At 37.8% G+C, this 24797-nt stretch overlaps 1 protein-coding gene across 5 annotated transcripts in view; it reads left to right on the forward strand.

The window, feature by feature from the left end:
- The window catches only part of il1rapl1b (interleukin 1 receptor accessory protein-like 1b), a 182872-nt gene that overhangs the window by 79079 nt on the left and 78996 nt on the right, over positions 1–24797 (forward strand). For 4 of the 5 annotated variants that reach the window (XM_055184628.2, XM_055184630.2, XM_055184629.2 and 1 more), the window contains exons 5-6: positions 1114–1267; positions 23228–23302. In XM_055184628.2, coding sequence (XP_055040603.1) covers positions 1114–1267; positions 23228–23302 — 229 coding nt within the window. The remainder of the gene's footprint in view (positions 1–1113; positions 1268–23227; positions 23303–24797) is intronic. The other variant, XM_055184631.2, reaches the window with a different exon arrangement.

Below are 24797 nucleotides of genomic sequence, written 5' to 3' on the forward strand. Positions count from 1 at the left end.
CGCAGGACGCGGGTTGCGTTTTTCCCGAAGGAAAGACAACCATCTCTGCAAAACCACAGGGGACATATTCTCGCAGTGTGAAAACCCACCCTCAGCAAACGCAGCCTCCGCGTGCTCGATGCCCAAGCACGAAAGACAATGCTCGTGACCGTCCTTCGGACCCATGTTCTTTCCGCACCCAAGATCGCATGGACAAAAAGCCATCCTTAAAAGGATGCTGATCTCCAGATATACGAGAGAGTGGCTACCTTTAACAAAGCACAAAGCTCTCTGTATCACTCTTTTAGGGAAATTCACTCAGATGCTCAGTTGATGATGCGCACAGGGAAAGGCAACGCACACACTAAACTCAAAACAAAAAAGATGCAGAGCCGTGGAATACTATCAAGCGTCCGCTGTGGTACTGCTAGTCCAACCAACTTCAGCAATCGATCCCAACAGAGTAGAGTAGCTTCTCAGTAGCAGATACTGCCGGCTTTCGAAACGAAAAAGCTAATTTCCATATTTGCACCTGCTGCTTATATACGCACCTGGCGGGGCGGCGCCAGCATTATGCAAATATCTCAATGCCAAGTTCATTGGCGTTTTAGTAGTACTCGAAGCAGATTGGTCTCTCTAAGGGAGTTCCCAATTCGTCAGTCACGACGTGACGTCGTAGTGACCGACTGAAAGGAAAGGGTTGTTCTTATTATCATGCCGATTCCCTATTTAGATTCCCTATTAACAACTTAAGAACAACAAAGAGCTAAGAACGTTTCGGGAAACGGGGCCCTGGCCTTACATTAGATTTTGCCTTTATTTAAAGTATGTCATGTTGTAAATCAGCTCTTAGGTTGAGCATCAAAGCACAAGCACATCAAGCACAACTTCTCCTGAAGTTTATGTTCAGAGGTGAAGTGTAGTGACACAATAGCATTTACTCTGCTCATGTGACAGGTGTGACACATTTTGTGTGCTAAATATTTGACTGACAAGCAGTTTCTGCAAGACTTGCCATGGCACAATTCATAGATAAAATTACATTCGTTGTCTCAACACTGTCAAGTGTGACATTTGAATTCAGCAGTCTTCTTAACAGCAAAATTAAGCATCAGCTCTTTTTTATATGCGTAGGAATGCCGACCAAAACACTGGAGGCAAACTGTCACCAAGAAGGCGGACGTTCTGTCCATTAAAAATGTGCGAGAGGATGACATTGGAAATTACACTTGTGAATTGCAGTTTGGAAGTTTTGTCGTGAGAAGGACCACTGAACTTTCCGTCACCGGTAAGATGAGCTCTTTGAGCAAACTTTCCTTCATTATTTTCCTGAATTTTAATGATGAATTTTGGAATTGTGTCTCTGATTTGTGGATTTAGATTAGATTTATATTAACATTTCAAGTATGAGTTTGGCTTGTTTTCAAACATCATGATGATCATGATTATGATGACACGTGCTGTAGAAATGCATTCAGTGACATGTCATCAAGGCTTCATGCTGCTGGCGCATCAGAGATTTTGTGGGAGCAGCTTTATCCTCCGCTGATTGACAAGAGCTAAAGCTCGGTGGTGTATCTATTGGCGCTTTTCCATTGCATAGTACCCCACGGTTTGGGTCGGGTCAGCTTACTTTTGGGAGCTGTTCCATTGGGTGCAGTACGTAATACCCGATACTTTCTTTAGTACCACCTCGGTTGGGGTTCCAAGCGATCCGAGCTGATACCAAACGTGACAAGAAAACACCGTAGATCACTGATTGATCTGAGAGAATCGTCACTACCAGCATCATCGCTGTAATGTAAAGATTGGTTTGTGTTTGTACAGACAGTTTGCACAGAAACTGTCATGTGATACAGAGGTAGTGATAAACACGATGTGCAAACATCATCGTGCTGGTCAATTTTGATTTTGTGGCGGACTGAGAAATAAATGAATGTATGAGGATGTTTAGCATTCCAACGATGCTCTCACTTGTATGATACAGCAGTAGGCAGCGCAAATATAACGCCTATAATCCCTCACACTGAGAAGTGTTACTTAACTCGAGGGAAAAGCTAACCAAGCCAAAGTGAGGTGAGCTGACCCAAACCGTGGGGTACAATGAAATGAAAAAGCGCCATATTGTTCCTGCTACAGTTTAATTCATAGTTACATCCAGTAAGAGTCAGAGGGTAGAGACCCTTCAATCTTAAAACGGATGTGTTAAAAACATAGATAACAAAGAGATGGGTGAATTCTGTGACAACGCATTTAATGTGTTGTCCCAGAAATCACCCATCTCTGTGTTATTTGAAACAGCACATTTGTGTTACTTTTAACAAACCTTGTGTTTTATTTTCACACAAACGCAACAAAAAATGACACATCACATAATATGTTAAAATTACACATAATGTGTTAAAAGCTTAACACAAAATGATTTGTAAAAAATGAACCCATCCTTTCTAAAAGTGTTAAAAGTCTACATTGTGGGTGGGGGGTCAGCGTAGTTGCACAAAAGAGCACAGCCACCTTCAGCACCACGGAGAGCGCCATCTGAGGAGGCTACAAGATCAGGACCACAACATATAGAAATCAGTATGTGTTTCTGTAGCTTAATTCAATTCAATTCAATTCAATTTTATTTATATAGCGCTTTTCAAAATTTGGTAATTGTATTAAAGCAGTTTTACATTAATAGAAGCAGTTGAAAGCACAGAAAATCGACAGATAGCACAACATAATACACAATAGCACAAGCAGCTAAATTTGCTGTGGCTATAAATCAACATTAAGGTGAATGTATTACTAATGTAACGTATAGAAGTTAAGCCCAAGAAGGCTGCCTCCCCGGGTTGAAAAACCCCCTAGGAGAAACCCCCCTTGGATTTTTTAGCCGGGGAAGTAAAAAAAGTCCTAGGAGGGAAAAACCCTAGGGAGATAATAAAAGCGTGGATAAGCTTCTCTGCATCTGATGCAGACAACATATGGCGTATTTTTGAGATATTTCTAAGATGGAAGAATGCTGTGCGGCAGACATTGGAGATATGACTATCGAAGGATAAATTGCTGTCGAACATCACACCTAAATTCTTAACCGTGGAGATTGGCACCACAGTGCAGCCATCTATGGGCAACTTGTAATCTGTCATATTATGTTTGTGGCGATTCGGTTCGATAACAAGTATCTCTGTCTTATTGGAGTTTAGCATAAGAAATTTATGTGCCATCCAGTCACTAATATCGCTGATGCAGTCTGTTAGCGTAGAAAACTGGTGTGTTTCGCTGGGATGTGAGGAGATGTACAGCTGGGTATCATCTGCATAGCAGTGAAACCGTATGTTATGTTTCCTGATAATATCTCCTAGAGGTAACATATATAATGAGAACAGGATAGGACCTAAAACTGATCCCTGAGGTATGCCGTATTTAACCAGGGAGTGATATGACTCCTCCTCATTTACATAAACAAAGTGATAGCGATTGGTTAGATAAGATCTGAACCAGGCTAGCGCCTGAGCACTGATGCCAACATAGTTTTCTAGCCTATTGAGTAAGATTGTGTGATCTATTGTGTCAAAGGCTGCACTAAGGTCTAATAATATAAGGAGTGAAATTTCGCCACAATCAGATGTTAGGAGAAGGTCATTTGTAACTTTAAGCAGCGCTGTCTCTGTGCTATGGTGGGGCCTGAATCCTGATTGGAACTTTTCATACGTACTATTATTTGCTAAGAATGTGCGTAGCTGGCTTGCCACTACTTTTTCTAATATTTTAGAAAGAAAAGGGAGATTTGAGATTGGTCTAAAGTTATTAAGATCTCCCTAGTCAAGGTGTGTTTTTTTTAATGAGCGGTCTAATAACTGCTAGTTTGAAAGCTGTTGGAACGTAGCCTAATTCTAGTGATGAGTTAAAGATATTTAGTACTGGGTGTGACACTACAGGGAATACCTCTTTGAGTAATTTTGTGGGAAGGGGGTCTAATATACATGACGATGATTTGGATGATGTTACTAATTTAGATAGCTCTTCTATTGTTGTAGGTTTAAATGACTCAAGATGTTCGTATAGTAAGCTAGCGTTAAATGTATTATTGGGTAGAGTGGTGGCTGCTTGCGTACCTACAATGTTTTCCCTAATAATCGTAATTTTCTTAGTAAAGTAGTTCATGAAGTCGATACTTTTGTGTGGGAGTTTATTAGTGGGTTCTGTTTGTTCTTTATTTCTAGTCAGTTTCGCAACTGTGCTAAAGAGGAAACGAGGGTTATTATGATTTTCTTTAATAAGATTGCTGGCGCGCCATACCTCTAGTTTTGGGCTTTTCTAAGTTCTTTCCATTTTTCTAGCTACTTTTTTAAGGGCTGCAGTATGATGGTCATACCATGGAGCTGGCGTTTTTTCTTTGATTCTCTTTTTTCGAATGGGAGCAACGGCATCCAATGTGTTAGAACAAATACTGTTCAGGTTTTCTATTACAATATCTAGATCTTCACGGTTATCTGCTACATGTTTCATTTGGGACAGGTCTGGAAGAGTGCTAATAAAGTTATCTTTAGTGGTGGAAATTAGTGTTCTGGCTAGTCGGTAGCATGTTGTGGATCGAGTGATCCTATCTAGAAGTAGCGTGTATGAGACAAGGCAATGGTCTGAAACTGCATCGCTCTGAGGTGATATTTCGATGTCATTAATATTGAGGCCGAGTGACAGAATTAAGTCTAATGTGTGTCTACGGGTATGCGTGGGCCCTGTCACGTTTTGTCTAATATCGAGAGAATTTTGCTAGAGCTTTGCAACAGCAGCACAAAGATTATGGCTTCTAAATCTTGGGAGACAAAAAGTAAACCTTGAACGCACAGTAAGAGCCAGATATATTAAACAGGTTATATAGAGAGAGCGCAATTTCAAAAGAGCGCCAATGGGAGTGGTAATATCTGCGGGTTATTTACTAAAAAGGCACAAATTAAATATCACAGGCGCAAAAGCTGATTTCTATAATGGCCGCACAAATTAGTTCAGGGTCGCAAATAAGCAGAGCTGATGCTCCTTCATGTGCGGGTGATCTACTAGCGCCTGATGCACTTGAGTTCAGCACCACGGACATCTCAGCTGAAAATTCTAGGTGTGAAATCCCAGCTAACAAAGCCATAGTTTACTGAAAAGAACTAGAGGAGGGGTTAAAAGTAAAAAAACTGGTATTGTGTGACTTCTCCTAGTGACTATTTGTTTATTTCCTCCACCAAATAAAAAATAACATGGTTTGGCAAACAATATTTTTAAATAATATGTTCATCTTGCATTACAAATAAACTGTTACGTGTTAAACTACAGATGACTACCGATGAAATTGAACTTGTAGCTAATTCTGGTATGGCTGAGTGCCATGCATTGTCCCTGTCAAATAAACAAATAAATAAAAAATCCTCTGTCTTGCACCACGCCCTCTGTGATGGATCTCCTATCAGCAACAGTTGCAGCCATTTCAGGCGCAAAATGATTTAATACCAGTACGCAATACCAGTATGCAATACCAGTTCTGATGCAAGCTGTTAGTAAATCTGGCCCTTAGCATGTTAATACATAGGCCTTGTGAATCTGACCAGTTCTCCAGCAGATCGTGTGTAGTGCTTTAAGCTTGTGACTGCATTCAAGTCCACATGGCCAGAATCAGCTCATGAATGTGCATCACTTATAGAAATGGTTTATCTGCCTCCTTAAGGATACGACTTTTGTTCTGCCGTGGCTGCCCTGCTAATGAAAACAAAAGATTAGATTATTTTAATTTGTTTCATGGATTTGGCTTTTTGCGGTTCTCAGAACATTTAAAGCATGTTTTAGAACAGGGGAGTAATTTGAAGTTGAATTGATATATTTTCTTTCTTCTAATGAGATGTAAGTTTCTTGATAAAGTCATTCTGGAACTTCAGAAGATTCTCAGTTTGATCAGTTACAGATTCAATGAGGTTTATGTAAAATGACGTTGTTTTATACTATTTTACTTGGTCAGTTCTAACATCAAAGGAAGGAAATTGAATCATTTTAACTGTTTTATCAGTTTGCATCCTATAGTCTATTCATATTCTTAATTCCAGTTCTTTAAAGTCTTGTATTCTCGAATATTCAGCATTTTTCAGCTACATTTGTATGCAATGCCAGTTCAACAAAATTTTATCTGTATGGTTAGAGTTGGATCGAAGGGTTAGATGGGTAGGCGAAGCGCAGGATTTTGTAGTAATGCTGTCAGGGCTGCCCGTCATCCTGCTTCATGTCAGGGCTTCGTGATGTGATGAGGAGGCACTTTTACTCTCGGCTCAGAGAAGGTTTTCTTAAATAAATGAGCAGAGAGGAGCGTCGAAATGAATGTCTAATGTAGCCTGTGAGGGAATGTAGTTATATTTAGAAGTCATTAGCAAGGCATGGCCAAATGAATGGCTGTTTGAAAGTCTTCTTTATTAATTACACACACATCTTGATGGAGGAAAAGAGATGAGATTCTATGGAAAATCCATATTCAGGTCAGACTCGTTGAGAAATTCACATGATAGACTTGACATATAACAAAGATAACATTTTTGGACTCACGATAATTGTTCACATGATAAAGGAGGTCTTGAATGTCCCAAAATATAAATAAGTTATTATCGACCAAAAATTAAGTTACTGCCTTTCGCCTTGGCAGGGCAAACATCAACTAATGCACATTAGTTTTCAGTTATATGTTAAGTAATAAGTAGACTGTAAATTAGTTAATTTGCAGACTGTTAGGGGAAGGAGTTAAGGCAGGGGGGTCAAACTCAAGGCCCATGAGCTTTTAAATTATTTTATTGTAATACATTTTTTTTGGAGGGTAGCCTTTGGATTGAGAAACACAAGTATCTGTTCTCTCTCTCTCTCTCTCTCTCCCTCGCGTCCTTGTGCGTTTTATTTTAAACAGATACAGAATGATAAAAGTCAGAAGGCCAAATCCAATCCAGTGAGGAAATGTTTTTCGTCTTTAAACAAATGTTTCACGATGCCCAGCTGGGATTAGCACACAGAGTGCATCTATTTCCGCTAATGTCTGATTCATGAAAGAATGACTCATTTGAAGCAATTTATTTTAATGAACGATTGAAACTGAGCTGTGCAACACTGAACTCATGAGACGTCTGTCAATCAGTCATTAATATAGGCTCATTATAGTTGTACGTAGGTCCTACGTTGTAGCCGCGGTTTTCAAATATACTTCTGCATCGTTGTCCGCGTTGACGTGCAAACACACATGCAGACCACTGGTAGGCAGTCAGGCCAGCTGACAGTGTTGCCTGGGCACTGGACAAGATAATCTTAGAGGCCCCCCCTGTCCCCCCATCCCCCCTACTTTTTACTGGTAACAAGACATTGGCATTATCAGATTAATTTATATAGTAGTTAAATGTAGTTTATCCGTCAAAACTTCTTTATGTGCATGTTTTTAGCAGCAGGCTATTCCCTTATATGATGACACTGACCCAACCTCTCGTTCGTGTGTCAAATCTGGACTGTCTCTGCACGAGGGCACCCTCAGGCATCACGTATGCCTATAAATGAACAAACTATTGGAAATATCAGTAAAACTACTTCAGCTAATATCGCCGTGTTTGGACTAAAAATTGAATAAATATTACTACTCTCTTTAGAAATTTGAAGTAAACATATAAATTCAATCAATATTTCTCCAAACATGCACGCCTTTGAACCAAAAGCCCCGAGGGATATTGTTTTGTGAAGAGCTTTCATGGTGAGCAGGCATTAGATTTCTCTCAATGAATGCGACTGAGGGTTATATTTAATTTTACAGGTATGAACTACGATTTTCCTTTTCATAACTCGTGAAACAAATCAAAGCATTACTGTAACTATAAGATTTTCTAAATAAAATAATGGTCAAATACAAAGGCTAGAGCCTTAAACCTTTCTAATGATATATTGTTTGTTGTATTAAGTAAAATCTTTTACATTAAATTAGGGGTGTCCTTAACTAAGGATTTACATATTCAAATCAGAATTGTCGAATCTTTCTATGGTCGACCGATAGTCAAATCATCTATGTGTGTGTGCATGGGTGGGAGGGGCACCAGGTAGTCAACAAATGGTTAACTTTTATTTTCGTTCACAAGCCGCACACAGAAATAAATGTCTGATAAAGTGACCAAAACTGTCTTTAAAGTGTTGAACGAAGATAAAACTGACGATGCATTTGTATCCTTTTTAAGTTAAAATTAAAAAGGCAATATAGACATTCATTAAATGATTCCTCATTAGATTTTAAAGCCACGATCTATAGAACATAAAACAAAGATATAACATATCTTTTTGTTATATCAAACATTTTGATAACTAAACTTAACTAAAAATGGGATCCTCTGGGAAGCCCCAGCTACAGTCATGACAAAAAAACAACAACAAATGACATATAATTTGTGATTGTTACCGTAAACGATAAAAGCTAAACTTTATATACAATTCCTTAAATGTTAATTAATAACAAGATAAACTTACTGAAATTAATGATTTTATAGACAAATACGCTTTATTATACCCGCTTGCTTACTTTGATAATCTCTGTATTCATTTAACACCTGATGATTCTTATATTATTTATTTCATGCAAAATATTTTCTGTGTCATCAACGAAATTTACAAAAATTTACCTGTTTTGAAATGTAACTTTTGACAAGATAACCACCCGGTTTTAAACACATTCTAAAACTTATAACTGTCGAAAAAATAATGTTTTATGTTTGGTTTGATAAACTCATAAATATGAGACAGAGAGCACCTAGCACATTCGGCTAAATTGCATGCACCAGCACCATGGCCAGCGCAACATTAATACAACAAAAAGCAATCCGAAATGTATGTTTATAATAAATAAAAAATAATAATAAAATAAGGTCAGAAGTAACAAGGTGCAGAACAAATATGTGTAAAATGGCCGAAGTGCACAGAAACAAAACACAAGCCAAATAGTTAAATCAGATAACCCAGAGTGATTTATAAATACAATAAATCAAAGATATTGTTAAAATAACAAAAGTATAGCCAGAATTGCCAGCTTTGTCTTTTTTACTGCAGAAACAAAAAGGCCACTGCTTTGCAATGAATGGAAACCTCTTACCATATGGACGTGTAGCTCTGTCATGGGGGTTGTTGGATTTATTAACGCATTTTAAAAATATTAAATAAAGCAGCTACTTCACATTTTATTTGCATAGCATTATCATAATAGGCTGTATTCTAATACATTGGGAAAAACTGTTATATGTGAAATCAGATAATGTGCACACATTGGTCAACATTTAATGATCCTCATTTCATAACACATCTGCGACAATTCGACTATGAGATTGGTAGTTGAATCACGCTTCTCATATCGATGCACCGAATCTTCAACTATTCGGGGTCACCCCTACATTAAACGAGTAAACAATAACGATCAGCTACATTCGCTGGAAATGGGATACTGACATTAAGACAAATATCTTTGTATTACAGTTTAAAATAAAGACTAAATGTGTACTTTTGACTTTTTTCACCACAAGTCTGAAATAAGACATTTTTATTGAAGACAAATAGCCCCGATTCTCAACATTGACCAGTGAAAAAAACAACAATGTTTTTGCCTGCCGTGTCTCGCCATAATAATAATCAATCACCAATGCAAACAGCGACGCATTTCAGCTGGAATCGGCCCAACTGTGCTTGCTATCTGTCCTGGGTTACCAGCATAAAATCGGCATATGTAATGTCAGACTGATGTCAGTCAATCGGTGCATCTCTATTTTATACAACCTAATGTACGTTAACATTAGAGCTGGCCTGTTTCAAGGCTCGTAAGTTAAACGTTGGCTGCGCTGTTTCTTACCTTGCTCTATGTTGACTTTAGTTCCAGCATGTCCATGATCGCCACATTTTTTTAAATATTTTTTTATAACATTTCTAAAGCCTCTATTTTCTTCTTCTTTTCTTTTCTTTTCTTTTCTTTTCCACAAATATGCCTATTTTCTGAATTTTTTAACAATTATTCCATAGGTTCCAGTTGTGCCCACCCACCCTGTGCCCAGGACTACAGACCCGTTTGTCCCCCCCGTCGGCAGGCGTGTAGGCAGTATACACACGTGTAACCACAGTAGCAGCGTGACCATCAATGAAGAAGCGGCTGGGCCAGTTTAACTCACAAACAAAGAAGCAACAACAACTTGTGACACCGTTTTTTTTACCTGACGGGAGGTGTTGTGGTGGACTAATCACAGCGCTTGCGGTCCTCGTAGAACGGTCACAATGTAAAAAATTTGGTGGGGTGCACGTCAGGCTACGCAGAACTACACTCAGGCTACGGATAACCTACTTTGTAGCTATGATGTAGACCTTACGCACGACCATAACATGAGCTTTAAGGTCTCTCTTTCTTCCATGTCCTCCATCCCTCCTTCCAGACCCGTCGCCAGACCTCAGTCTTAAGGGGGGCATATGAAATGCATGGGAGGGCACACTTATTATTAGCCTACAGTACGTATACTTATAATAATATATACTCTATTCGCGCAGCACGTAATCACCACGTTAAACAACCATCAGCAATATGACCAGATAGCCTATAGCCTACACACCACATTACATTTAGAAACAATTTTATGAATATCCATAAATCTATACAACATATTACATGTAACACCAGAGACATCTCTCAAACATTGCATTTTAAAGCAGTCAACAGAGGGATATGCATTGCCATGAGACACGTGCACACACACACACACATTCACACACACGCACGCAGACTTTGAACCTACGGTACTGTGGAGGCAGCGCTGTCGTCTCTCCCTTACCTCCTGTCAGTACAGCGGCAGGCGGCGTTTCTCCGAGCAGAAGCTCCTCGTTAATAAAGTGTCCACTCGGAATTAAACTTGTGAGTGAGGTCCTTTTCAGAAGCAAGCTGAATCACCGCAGTGAACAAGTCCATATCTTCTGAATGTAGTAGTCTGTTAGGCCCGGGGTCGGGCTCCACGGTAGAGGTCTTCACGGGTCCACTTAGATCCGAAAACCCTAGGTCAGACCCGAGACCCGATCGGGTTCGGGTCTAAAAGTTTCACATGTGCCTCGGACACGGGTCGGGTACAACAATAGCGGCATCGGGTCTCGGGTAATTTAAAAATGAATGTGTTTTTTCTGAACGGACCCGAGAAGACCCGAACTCTCTCGCCTGTGTGCGTCAATATCCTTTTCAAACCTCTCATCTGTTTGCCAAGAGCGCCTGCGACATTGTGTGGTTGTCGGAAGGTTCATTTTCGTTGAGACAAACATGTCAGTCAATTATAAATTTACATTTTAGCGGTTACGTTGGTGTCGTCGTCAGATAACAAAGTAAAACCAATGGAGCAGCTCGCCAAATTGGTTGCAAGGCCACCGGAGTTTCTTTCTGTCTGACTGCTGCGCGTCTTTTGGAGACTGTTGTTGGGCTTTTAACCATTTGCGGATAATATCCATCTTAAAGCAGTATAGCTAAGCGAAAACTCATCCTAAGAATGCGAGCCGCCAATAAGCTTAAAGAGGCCCTTCCACATAAAACCGTTTTTACTTGTATTTTTTGATATGTGTTAGGTCCATATGTGTTTGTGTTGTGTCGTGAATGTGAAAATTAACTTCCACCTCCTCTGTCAGCTCTAGCCACTGAAAAGAAATAAGCGGAGAAATCAGGTCCGTTTGAAACTCTTATCAGTGTGACGTGGAACTGATCGAGGTCATTAATATTCATGAGCTCTTCAACTTGAGCCCGCGCCCACATATTACGTAGTTTTCATAACAAGTTACAGCAAGGATGGCTAAACGTCAACCGTACCGTAATTGGGCCATTGTTTTTCGTCGAGAGACATCATTCCTATTAAACGAGGGAATCATAACAGTTGCTACATATTTGGATGTTCAGAAGAACGCTGGATTTGAAGAGAGACTGCGATTAAAAAGCGGATTCGGACAGAATAGCGCAGCTTATGTGAGTAAAGCACTTTAGTACTATGTGTCACTGTAGTGGCCGGTGTTTTCTCTTCCGAGGGACGCGAATTCATGCTGCACACACTTTGAAAGGGTTTATGATAAAAGACACGCATGCGTGTGTGCGAGTAAAACACTTTAGTACTTTGTGTCACTATAAAGTTCTCTTTAGAGGGACGCGATTCACGCGAATTCATGATGCACACGCATCGAATGTGATAAAAGACGTGTGTGTTTGTGCATTCGTCACACGTGTGTCGAAAGGGTTTGTGTAAAAGACGTGTGTGTGTGCGCGCGTGTTTTTGTGCGTGGGTTTACGATAAAAGACATGCATGTGTGTGTCAAAAGGGTTTATGATAAAATATGCGTGTGTAAGAAAGACACTGTGTCTTAAGACACTCACTTAACATTAAACTTATTACACATGAGATTAAATTGAAAGTTAGTTTGAACGAAAAACGGTTATCCAATAATAGCAGTGGGTGTTTACTTCCAAGTCGTCAATGCAGCCCGCCCATTAAAACGGATCACTTCTCTAACCAGCCTCAAGACCAGGGTACAAAATAGCCTATTACTTATTGCTTTTGATGTTTTTGGATGTAAAAATCATGCAAACATCATGAGTAGACCTCAGACAACAGTCTAAAACAATAAAAACGCCAGAGGAAGGGCACCTTTAAAGAAGAAGAAGAAGAAGAAAACTCATCCAGTTTAAAAAAAAGTGCGGTAACTGTTGAGCGGCTACACTGACGTAGGCTACGTCACGTACGTGTCGTACGTAGCCTCGTGATAGGCTGTTGCAGTGTAGCTAAATTCCCATCAATCAAACAAAATCACACCATTGTTTTTTATATTTTTAATGTTTGAATTATAAAGAATACAACATTAATGCAACACAAAATTAGCAACAGGGGGGGCACAAGTGTCCTTGAGGGGGGCCCGGCCCCCTAAGGCCCGCCCATAGCGACGGGTGTGCCTCCTTCTATCCCTCACCTAACCTCTCCCCCTGTCTCTTTTTCTCTCTCTCACACACACACACACACACACACACACACACACACACACACACACACACACACACACACACACTTACGTGTGAACTGGTTGTCTCATGAATTTTCACCTTGAGTGCCTTTGCTGTTGATCACACATTATCAAGTAATGCCTCTCTTTGCCAAATTACCACTCACTTAGTGTGTATGCATTTAGAGTGTTAAACTGTGTTAATGAGTTTACAAAAACTGTTTTATCATCTCTTGGGAACCACGTGAGATTTCATGATTCCTTCTAATTTTTAATTGTATGGTAGTTTAAACATTCAAAATCACATAATTTCTGTGTTTACTGACACACTTAAGGCATTGTGGAAATCAGGTGCAATTGTGTAAAGTAAATATTTGTTTGTGTGTGTTCCCAGTGTGGAACCGCTTTGTAGAGGCTACTTTGAGAACTGCAGCATCCGGTCTATAGTGCAGAATAGATGCATATAGATTTGACGAGATGAATCTGAGAGGATTAGTAGAGAAACAGCTATTTTTTTCCCATGTTTCGCATCTGTCAATAAATGAGGGCAAATAACATTTCCCAAAACCTGTCACTGACTGTTTAAACATAACAACATGACCCTAACCCTAATCCTGACCAGACAAAATCAATTGGTCCCAGAAAACATGACAGGCTATGATGAATCACTGATTTTCTTTTTTAGCCAAACAATTACACCCAATCATCCACCAATCGATGGTAAACCTCTCACAAATATTTACATTAACCCCGGCACAACACAAACTCCTAGATAGAGGCCTATCATTCATTCCATCCTATTTAATAAAACCACACAATCGGAAAGGCTTGTTGGCAGATCTCATCCAATTCCACAAATTAATACAAAGGGTGGATTTATTTTGAAAAACAAGCCAAATATCTTTCAAGGGAACACACCCCAAGAGCCAGAATATTTTTTCTTCTACCAAAAATCCACAAACCAAAAGAGAAGTGGCCCACCCCAATAATGCCCCCAGACCGACAAATTGTTTCAGATTCCGGAAGCGAGATATACAGAATAACAGAAATAATTGACTTCTACCTAAACCACCTATCTACTAAACATCCCATATTAAAGAGCACAAATGGTCCAATTCACGATTTTACATTTCCTTTGGTGTGTAAGTGTGTATTACTTCATGTTAACAAAATGCAAAAGGTACAAGTAAACGATGATGCGAGTTATGATTTTGAATTGGGGGGAAACCATTTCTTTTAGATCAAGGAAACAGCCATGGACAGTTCCCCAGCATATGCTAACATATACATGGCACAATAGGAAAAGGCAGTATTCTCCAAATGCAAAATTACTCCCTAATGCTACGTACGAGATGATATAAAAGGCATCTGGCAACATAACATGCAGGAATTTGAGAAATTCAGATTTGAACCACTCACCATAAATCTATCAAGATTAAATCAGTAACCAACCACCAATCAATAGACTTTCTGGACACCACAGTATACAAAGGCCAAGATTTGCAAGTCACTAATAAGCTATATCTCAAAGTCTTAAAAAAAATAGACACACATGCCCTTCTGCATCATAACAGTCACCACCCTCCCCACACATACAGGGGTATAATACGTGCTCAGTTACTTTGTTGTTTTTTTCTTTTTTGTGTTTTCTTTGTTTCTATATGAAGTATTTCATGTGAAGTCGCTTTGAAAAAAAAAACTGAATTAAGGAAATGCTTTCCATGTAAGCCTTGTCTTTGATAGCATTAAAATATACTCCAGTAACCTTAACTAATTATTTTTCTTAACACATTTGGAAATATTTTTTCTTGTTTAAAGCAAAACTCAACGTAATATTTCGGGTAATTTTGCTTGTCAGGTAAACGTGTTTTGTTAAAAACATTATTATATTTGTACTCAAAAACTGAACAAAAATACAAAGAAAAAGTCATGTTTTTCACACTTTGCTGAAATCTTTTCATTTTGTTAATTTTTATACAGTTTATAAATCTTACATTATTATTTAAGTAGGTGCAGCATGTTGTCGTTTATGGCTAAACACTGTCCTCTTTTTTTTGGCCATTTTGGTGTTTAAGGTGATATTTAGGCATTTCTAACATCAATCACTTTTTTGTTTGTTTTCAGCCTGTTTATCGGTGTTTTTCAGACACAAAACCCCACATTTAAACCTATTCCATCTCCTAACGTTTTAATATCTGCTGCAGCAGGCTGTGAGATTGGCGTGACTCTGACACAGTATCACCCTAATTACTGTAAAAACAATGTGTAATTAAAGTAATCAGAATTGATGATCGTTCCCTGCACATCTGCTTAATTATAAGTTTGTAAAATCCCTCCACATCTGAATCCAGTCTGATTTTTTGTTCTGGTGTCTTCGTTGTCCGTGCATTGGTTTGCAGCTGTCCACATAATTTGAAGATTTTTTTGAGATTCTGGAACTTGGGGTTTGTTTTGTAACCATAGCATTTGGGTATTTGAAAGTGCATCAAATCAAAGTTTAAAACAAACAGGGAAAACGAAAAAGATTCATCACATCTTCTTGCTTCCAGGACTTTTTCTTGACATGGCTCTCACAGAACCAGAAGCAGACCCTCTCCCAGTTAACTGGAATAAAGAAAGCATCCGGCCATACACCTGTGCTTAATGCCTAAATAAGGGTTGGGGGTTCGGGAAGCCTGTGGAGTTTGGCAATCACACTGAGAGCATTTCCCTTCACACAAGTGTAATATTCTAAACTATCTAGAAATAAAGTGACAAGCATGCAACACATACTCAAAATGTGACCTCTGCATTTAACCATCCTTAGTGAGTTGTGAACACACGCATTGCAAGTCGTGAACCCATTCACACCCGGACCAGTGGGCAGCTATCCCAGCACCCCCGGGGAGCAATTAGGGTCAGGTGCCTTGCTCAAGGGCACCACAGTTATAGCCTCAATCTGGCAACTCTCGTGTTATAATTCCGACGCTCTAACCACTAGTCTACAACTGCCCCTCTACTTTTTACCACATCTACTTTTCTGAAACTTAACACAACAAGCACATGCATATTTTATTAAACTGACTCCATTTTAACCACTGTTGGAGCACACAGCTGCCATGTCCTCAATGAACAGAGTGTTCAGAAAGAAACAGATTGAGAGAACCTGTTTGAAAACAGCTGAGTAGATGCAAAGAGACAGCGGACACTAGCACTATACCGTATATATACAGTATGTCACCTGAGTTTCTTCTGCTACATGCAGGTAGTGGTGACAAACTTTGATCCATGTGCTTAAGGATGCTGTTACACATCCATGCATTTGCTGTTGAACAAACCCTCGTGTTTACAAGCTTTGCATGTTTTCATAAATCATAAATTATTTCATAGTGAAAAACTCATTACAGTAATGACACTCTCTCGGTTGAGAAGTTGCATGTCAAACAGAGAAAAGCAACTGACTCTGTGTGTACATGTGCAGATGGTTCACATCTAATCGGATTAGAGTACAGAGGACATATCATACTCTTGCATTTGTCATTATTAAGGTCGCATGATGGAGGGTGATTTCACAAACACACATTAAATGGTGCTGGAGAAACATCTTTTAATCAGCACGAACTAGTACACCCTTACAAAAAATAAACCAAAAAATAAAAACATGTCTACTATAGTTAAACCCGGGCTTCTGTCTGTTGGCCACCAGAGGTTTCGCTCCCCACAGATTCAGAACTCCATTTCCCATAAACCCTTGCACAGGACTACTGTAAATTCTGCTGCACCTGTTGCTTGTTACTTTACCTATTTAAACCCTACTCATTATCACACTCATGGCAAATTATTGTTTGTCACAGCTTCGTTATAGAATTGTCCATTGTATTGTTTTATGATTGCCTGTGTATCGACTTCTTCTGAAAGTTATTCTGTGATTGGATCAAACATTGCCTAACTCACCATTACAGAACCACAAATGAGCCATGTTTTTGCTATTGTAGATAAGTTTATTCATTTGTTTTGTAGTAAAACCACAATCTACACATGGCCCTAGTTACCACACTCATCGTTATTTATTTCAGTGTTGAGGTAGCTTAGTGCTTCTCAAACTTTTCCACCCGCTAGCACCGTCCAGTTTGAGAACAACAGCTGTAGTTTAACAAGTAGAGTACTGCATTAACAATGCATAAGGTTGTAGGTTCTTTTTCCAGGAATCACACATACCAATTAAATCTATAGGCTGAATGCTCTGTAAGTCATTTTGGATGAAAGCATTTACCAAATGCATGTGTATAAATTTACTCTTCACACTAGTCCCTTTGTCAAACTTGTAGAAAATGTGATTACTATTTCAATACGTTTGGCTGTCACAATTCAAGCAAAAAATAAGCGTTTTCAGTTTATTTTTATGGAAGCAAGGTTGATTATGGGATTGGTGAGTGGCATTTTTTCTACTGCTGCAGTTTGTGTTTAATTTTTAAGTCAAGACTGCATGTGTAAAAGGAACTATGGTTGTTAGAGCAGAATTGTGAGATACATATTATGCTATTCTCTCTCTCTCTCTCTCTGTGTGCGCATGTGCGAACGTTTTGTGGAGCGTCTGAGTAGAGCGTGTGGTGAGTTTGAATGCGATCTTTTTCTAACTTTTCTATAGTTGTTTGTGTGTTTTGTTTATATGTATTGTGGGTAATCGTTGTGAAAGAATAGTTGTTTTCTTGGAGAAAAGTTGCGGGGTTCTGCCCCCGACGTCGCGTTTTCTTTTTTGCCGGGTAGCATGGCTACCCCAGGTGTTACGAGCAGCGATGATCTAACACGGCGTCATGGGATTAAAATTTTGTCCAAAGTTAGTGTAGAGGAATGTGCTTTAGCGGTTGGCAATGTGGTGGGTTGCAACTCTATCGTTTCTGCGTCTAAGATGAACAACGCGGTTGTTTTGTTTTTAAACTCAATCGAAAAAGCTAATGAAGTTGTTCAAACAGGAGTTGTTATTAATGATATGCTAACACCTGTACTCCCTCTTAGTAGTCCTTCCAGAAAGGTTATCTTGTCAAATGTCCCCCCTTTTGTTGCCGATGCAAATATTGCTAAAGAATTGTCTTTTTTTGGTAAAATAGTCTCTCCTATTAGGAAAATTGCTCTTGGCTGTAAATCTCCGCTGCTGAAACATGTTGTGTCTTTTCGGAGGCAAGTCTACATGATTTTGAAGAATAATACCGATGAGCTTAACCTGTCTTTTAATGTTAAAGTTGAGAATTTTAACTATACAGTCTATGCATCATCTGAAAGCATAATGAAGTGTTTTGGTTGTGGAGAAGTAGGTCATTTGATACGTGCTTGTCCTGAAAAGATGGAAGAAAATGCTACTGTACAGACAACCTCTGAGAATAATCAAGCTAGAGCTGTGTCTGTTACAGAGGATGTTGGGGCTCCTGTTGTTGTTCCATCAGTTTCTGGTGGGTTAGTTGTGAATAAACCAAATAAACCCACTATGGCTGAGATTACTGCAGGTTCTCTTTCTGGACCTGACCTTATGTTTTTTGATACTACTGATAAAAACAGTCACATTATTGTAGGTACAGAAAACATGACAACTAATGATGTGCAGGTCAGTGAGGGTGTTGTTGAACTGGGGATGGAAACAGAGTCTATATTCAAAGTCCCCACAAAAAGGAAAAAAAATTGTCAGAGTAAGGCAATTAAACAAGTAAAAAAAGACAAAAATGAAAATGAAAGTTTAATCTCAGATAATGATGCTGATTCTACAGACTCAAATACCTCTGACTGTTCTTATCTTTCATCGCAAAATGAAAATGAAAATAATACAACATTATATAAAGTTGATGACATTTGCAAATTTTTGAAAGAAACCAAAGGATTACCTGGAGTTCAGGTTGAAGATTACTTTCCTGATCGATTAACTTTTATTAATGATGCTAAGATTTTAATGAAAGAAGGTGCTTTTGTTGATAAAGAAGTGTATCGTCTCAGGAAGTTTGTGAGCAAACTCAAAAAGAAAATCCTTAAAGATGAACAACAAGAGATGGTGTAATTTCTTTTTTTTGGTAAACGTTTTTGCTTTACTGGCTGTTTCTTTTATTTTTTGTTTCTTTAAAAAATCATTTATTATGAGAGATTTTAAAATTGGAACTCTCAATTTAAATGGTGCTAGAGACAGTCAGAAGAGAATGGTTTTGTTTGAATTTATAAAACAAAAGCACTTTGATGTCATTTTTGTTCAGGAATCACATACTGATTTAAATAATGAGATAAATTGGAAAAAAGAATGGGATGGTCAAATTTATATGAGTCATCTGGCTTCTAATAGTGGAGGTGTAGCTATTTTGTTTTCAAGGCAATTTTTACCAAGTTCTTGTGAAATAGAGGAAATAGTTAAAGGGCGTTTTTTAAAAATTAAAGCTAAGGTTGAAAATGTTGTAATTAATTTTTTAAATATTTATGCTCCCACAAGGGGAGCTGAAAGAATAGTCTTTTTTGAAAAAATTAATGAAGTTATGAAAGATCTAAATTCAGAAGAAATGTTGTTCCTAGGTGGAGATTTTAATTGTACAATAAATGATAAATTAGATAGAAATCACCTTGAGCCACATATTGCATCACAAAAAGCCCTTACTCAAATAATAAAAACATTTGATTTATGTGATATTTGGAGGAAAGTACATGATAAAAACAGACAATATACTTGGGCACATAGTAGAGAGAATCTTATTTCTATGGCAAGACTGGATAGGCTTTATGTGTTTAACTTTCAAGCAAATCTTGTTAGAGATTGTAAAATAATTCCAGTTAGTTTTTCTGATCACTGTTCAGTTATTGGGAATTTTTTTATTAATTCTGTGATTTTAAAGAGTGCTTATTGGCATTTAAACACATCACTTTTGATAGATAAGAATTTTATAGAGATTTTTAAAGTATTTTGGGAAAATTTTAAAGAACAAAAACTTTTTTATACTTCTTTACAACAATGGTGGGATTGTGGCAAAGTCCACATTAAGCAGTTATGTCAGGAATATACGTTCAATGTTACAAAAGAAATGGCCCAATCAATGAAAAAGTTAGAAAATCAAATAGTAGAACTTTTGTGTACAACAGCTTCTACAGGCGATGGTAATTGCTTTGAAAGTAGTAAGTCTAAAAAAGAAATGCTTGCAGACTTATTAGGTGTGAAAGCACAAGGTGCATTAATTCGCTCGCGATTTCAAAGTATTACACAAATGGATGCACCATCTAAGTTTTTCTTTAACTTAGAAAGAAAAAATGGTCAAAGCCGTATTATTCATTCTTTGCGTTCTAACCAAGGAAAAGAACTTACTGAACATAGTGAAATACGTAAACATGCTGTTAATTTTTACTCGGATTTATATACATGTGAGTTGTCTCAAAGAGAAAATGAAAGTTTTGTTTTTTTGAATGACCTTCCAAAAATTGGAGAAGAAGCCAACAATATGCTTGAACAATCCCTGTCAAAAGACGAATTATACATGGCTATGATGAGCATGGAAAATGGAAAGACTCCTGGTATTGATGGGATTCCCGTTGATTTTTATAAAATTTTATGGCCAGTGATTAGTGAAGATTTTTATTTGGTTCTTAATGATAGTTTAAACAAAGGATTGTTACCGTTAAGTTGTAGAAGAGCTGTTATCACTTTGTTGCCTAAGAAAGGGGATCTTCAGAATATAAGCAATTGGAGGCCAACATCGCTTTTATGTGCCGATTACAAAATATTATCAAAGGCTTTAGCCACTAGGCTAAGTAAAGTGTTGAGTCAGGTAATACACCCTGATCAAAACTATTGTATACCCAATAGATCAATCCTTGACAATATATCGTTAGTCCGAGATGTCATTGAGGTTGCAAAGTTATTTAATGTAAATTGTGGTCTGATTTCGCTTGACCAAGAAAAAGCTTTTGACCGTGTTGAACACGCATATTTGAGAGATGTTTTAGAGGCTTTTGGTTTTAGTCAGGTTTTTATAAATATGATTGAAGCCATGTATAATAACATTGAAAGTATACTTAAAGTCAATGGTGGTTTGAGTGCTCCTTTTGAAGTGCAGAGGGGAGTTAGACAGGGATGTGCTATGTCAGGAATGCTATACTCACTGGCCATTGAACCCCTACTTCATAAATTAAGAACAAAGTTGAATGGTTTTTATATACCACACTGTAATGCTTCTGTGCATCTATCTGCTTATGCTGATGATATAATTGTTTTTATTTCTGATGCTGATGATGTTACAAAAATGGAGACAATTGTTAATGATTTTAATAAAATTTCTTCTGCTAAAGTCAATTGGTTAAAGAGTGAAGCCCTTTTAATGGGTGATTGGAATGAAGGACCTCCTACTTTACCTGGAAGTTTAACTTGGAAGAAATGTGGTTTAAAATACCTTGGAGTTTTTCTGGGTAATGAAGACTTTGTTCAAAAGAACTGGGATTGCATGCTAGAAAAAATAAGAGGACGTCTCCAGAAATGGAAATGGTTACTTCCACAACTGTCGTACAGGGGTCGGATACTTATAATTAATAACTTAGTGGGGTCCTCTCTATGGCATAAACTTGCATGCGTAGATCCACCTGTGGGACTTTTACCAAAACTTCAAGGAGAAATGGTTAATTTTTTCTGGGACAATCTACACTGGACTCCTCAAAGTGTTCTTTTTCTGCAAAGAGAGGAAGGAGGTCAAGGTTTGGTAAATCTTGTTAGTAGAGGAGCGACCTATCGGTTACAATTTATTCAACGATTACTCATGGGACCTCAAAATGTTGTGTGGAAGCCATTGGCACAAAGCATTTTGCGTAGAGTGAATGGAATGGGACTTCATGCTGCGCTTTTCTTGATGGATTTTATTTACCTAGATTTAACTGGACTACCTTCCTTTTATAAAAGTCTCTTTAAAGTGTGGAGACTTTTTAAACATCAATGGACTGAGTCAGCTACTTCTCTTTTTTGGTTGCTTGAGGAACCTGTGATCTTTGGAAGTCGCTTTGATGTGTCAGGAAATGACATTCCAGGACTTAAAGATTTACTTGTGTCAAAAAATATGTTTCAATTGAAAGATATTGTTGACAAAGCAGGACCTGGACTAAAAAACGTTGAAAATCTTGCTTTACATCTGGGTATAAGATCAGTGAGATTTGCTAAAAAGTTTTTAGACAAACTGAGTTGTGTTTTAAATTTTGAAGAAAAAAACATACTTGAAGAATATAGCATGGGTCTTATTTACACTGATGCTGATGATTTTTTTCCAGACATCAATTTGATACCTGATCTTGAAGAATTCAGTTTTAATAGTCCTTTGTTGTGCTTGAAAGAAAATGAAATTGTAGATTTTTGCACAGCTAAAGGAAAGGTGCTTTACAGATATATTGTGAAGCTTACTAATAAAAACATGTTAAAAGATAGAACTGATACAGTTTGGAGAAACAATTTAGGATTGACAGAGGAAATTAAACCACAGTGGAGAGTACTGTACAAACCACCATTGACTAAAAGAGCAGGAGATCTCCAGTGGAGAATTTTGCACGGTGCCATAGCTGTAAATTCTTTTGTGACAAAAATGAATCCCAATACAAATGAGAATTGTCCGTTTTGTTTACAGAGAGAAACAATTTTTCATTGTTTTATGAATTGTGAAAGACTTTCTCCACTTTTTGAACTTTTAGATTTTTTATTTTCATTATTAAGTGTTTCTTTTACAAAGCAAGGTTTTATATTGGGTTTTAAATACAGTAAACTACAGAAATACAGGTGTCAGTTAATGAATTTCATTGTTGGTCAAGCTAAGCAGGCTATTTATATTTCTAGGAAAAATGAAATTGAACAGAAAAATGCACAAGACTTAGTTACAATTTTTAAGAATATGTTCAAATCAAGAATCTTTGTTGATTTCAACTATTACAAATTGATGAATGCAATCAGTGTCTTTAAGATTGAATGGTGCAGTGATGTTGGTATGTTTTCTGTTCCAAATGATGAGTTGTATTTCATAGCTGAATTAATGTAATTTGTTTTGTTTTTTTCTGATGGTTTTTTCTTGAAATAACTGTTTTTTATAATAAAGTGGTTGTTAAAATTCAAAATTCTCTCTCTCTCTCTCTCTCTCTCTCTCTCTCTCTCTCTCTCTTATACTATATCTGCAGTGGTTAAGTGATGTAACCATTTTTTACTGATTTTGTAGACAGATGGACTCACAAATAGTTACTTGTTTCTTGATTTTGTTGTTGTTTTTCCATCCAGCACCATTGACTGACAGACCACCCAAAATCTTGTACCCTACTGAAAATCAAATGAACATTGTGGAGATGCAGTTAGGTAAGAATGCTGGGCTTTTCTTTACAATAAGGGCTGGATTCACTACAATGGTTCATTTTGTAGAAATTTCATAATGACTAAAAAATTAATAACAGCAAAATGGTGTGAATCTGTGTATTTTTTGTATTTCTTCTGTGTTTTCCAAGTTGTGTATATGATGTATGTGTATGATGTGTCGATGTAAGGTGTGTGTATGTTCTGGATCTGACATTGAATACCTGTTTAAGGTTTTAGAAAGACAGTTAAGCTTTAACAGTACTGTATGTGCTGCAGTTCAAGGACTGTGACAATGACGCTAACTGAACTAAACATTTAAGGATAAGCAATGGCTTAAGATTGCACACTTTGAGAAAGTGTCCCACTTTGAAAAGCTTTTATTGATTAAGATTTTATTGGTCCTTGTCCTATGATTCAGTATATACTTATATCATATTCCAGTTGTAATAATGGAAAGTGAACTAAGACTCTTTGGGCCCTATTTTAACGATCTAAGCGCATTGTCTAAAGCGCACAGTGCAACGTCTAAATGGGCATGTCCGGATCCACTTTTGCTAATTTAACGACGGGAAAAATGGTTTGTGCACCGAGCGCATGGTCGAAAAGGGTTGGTCCCATTTTTTTAATGATTAATGGGAGTATTTTGGGCGTAACATGCAATAAACCAATGAGAGTCTCAGCCCTCATCCCCTTTAAAAGCCAGTTGCGCTGGCGCTATGTCTAATTCCTATTTAGATGAGGGACTTTGTAAACTGAAAAACTAAGCGGAGGAAGAAGATCACCAGTTTAAGATTAAAAATAATTGTGTTGTTTTTCACTTGTATTGAAATTGTTATTTTTTTCATTAAAACCTTTAAAACCCGTATTCTTTTATGGAAGTAAAAAAGCAGGCTTTTAATTGCTTTAAATGTATGGCTATCCAATATCATCAAAAAAATATAGCTGCAAGCAGCAATACCGGGGCCAAGCACCTTCAGCACAATGAGCACCCAAAGCACAGCAAACACCAAGCGATGCAGCAAATGCACAAAGCGCAGAAAGTGCACAATACAGAGCCCGAACCCGAAGCAAAGCAAATGCAGAGCAGAACCACTGCAGTGCGGAGTGACAACAGCAAAGATGGCAAAAATATAACACGTGTGGAAAACCAGACAGGTCGAGAAGAACGTGTTAAAGTGAACACAAAAGAAAATCTCAATAAGTGATAGTAAGAGTTGGGATTCAAACTGATGATCTCAAGTTTCCAAAGCATGGAACTTACTGCGTGCACCACTGAGTAAACAATTAAATCATTGAGTTGGTGTGTCCAAGCAGAGGTGGAAAAAGTAATAAAATATTGTACTCAAGTAAAAGTAAAGTTACTTTTATAATATTTTACTTAAGTAAAAGTAAAGTTACTTGTCTAAAAATCTACTCAAGTAAAAGTAAAAAGTAAGTCCTTTTAACTTTACTCAGAGTAAAAGTTACTTTTTTACAGCGGGAAGAGGTGGAGGATTAT

This window comes from Misgurnus anguillicaudatus, chromosome 14 (genome assembly GCF_027580225.2).
Source record: "Misgurnus anguillicaudatus chromosome 14, ASM2758022v2, whole genome shotgun sequence".
NCBI lineage: Eukaryota > Metazoa > Chordata > Actinopteri > Cypriniformes > Cobitidae > Misgurnus > Misgurnus anguillicaudatus.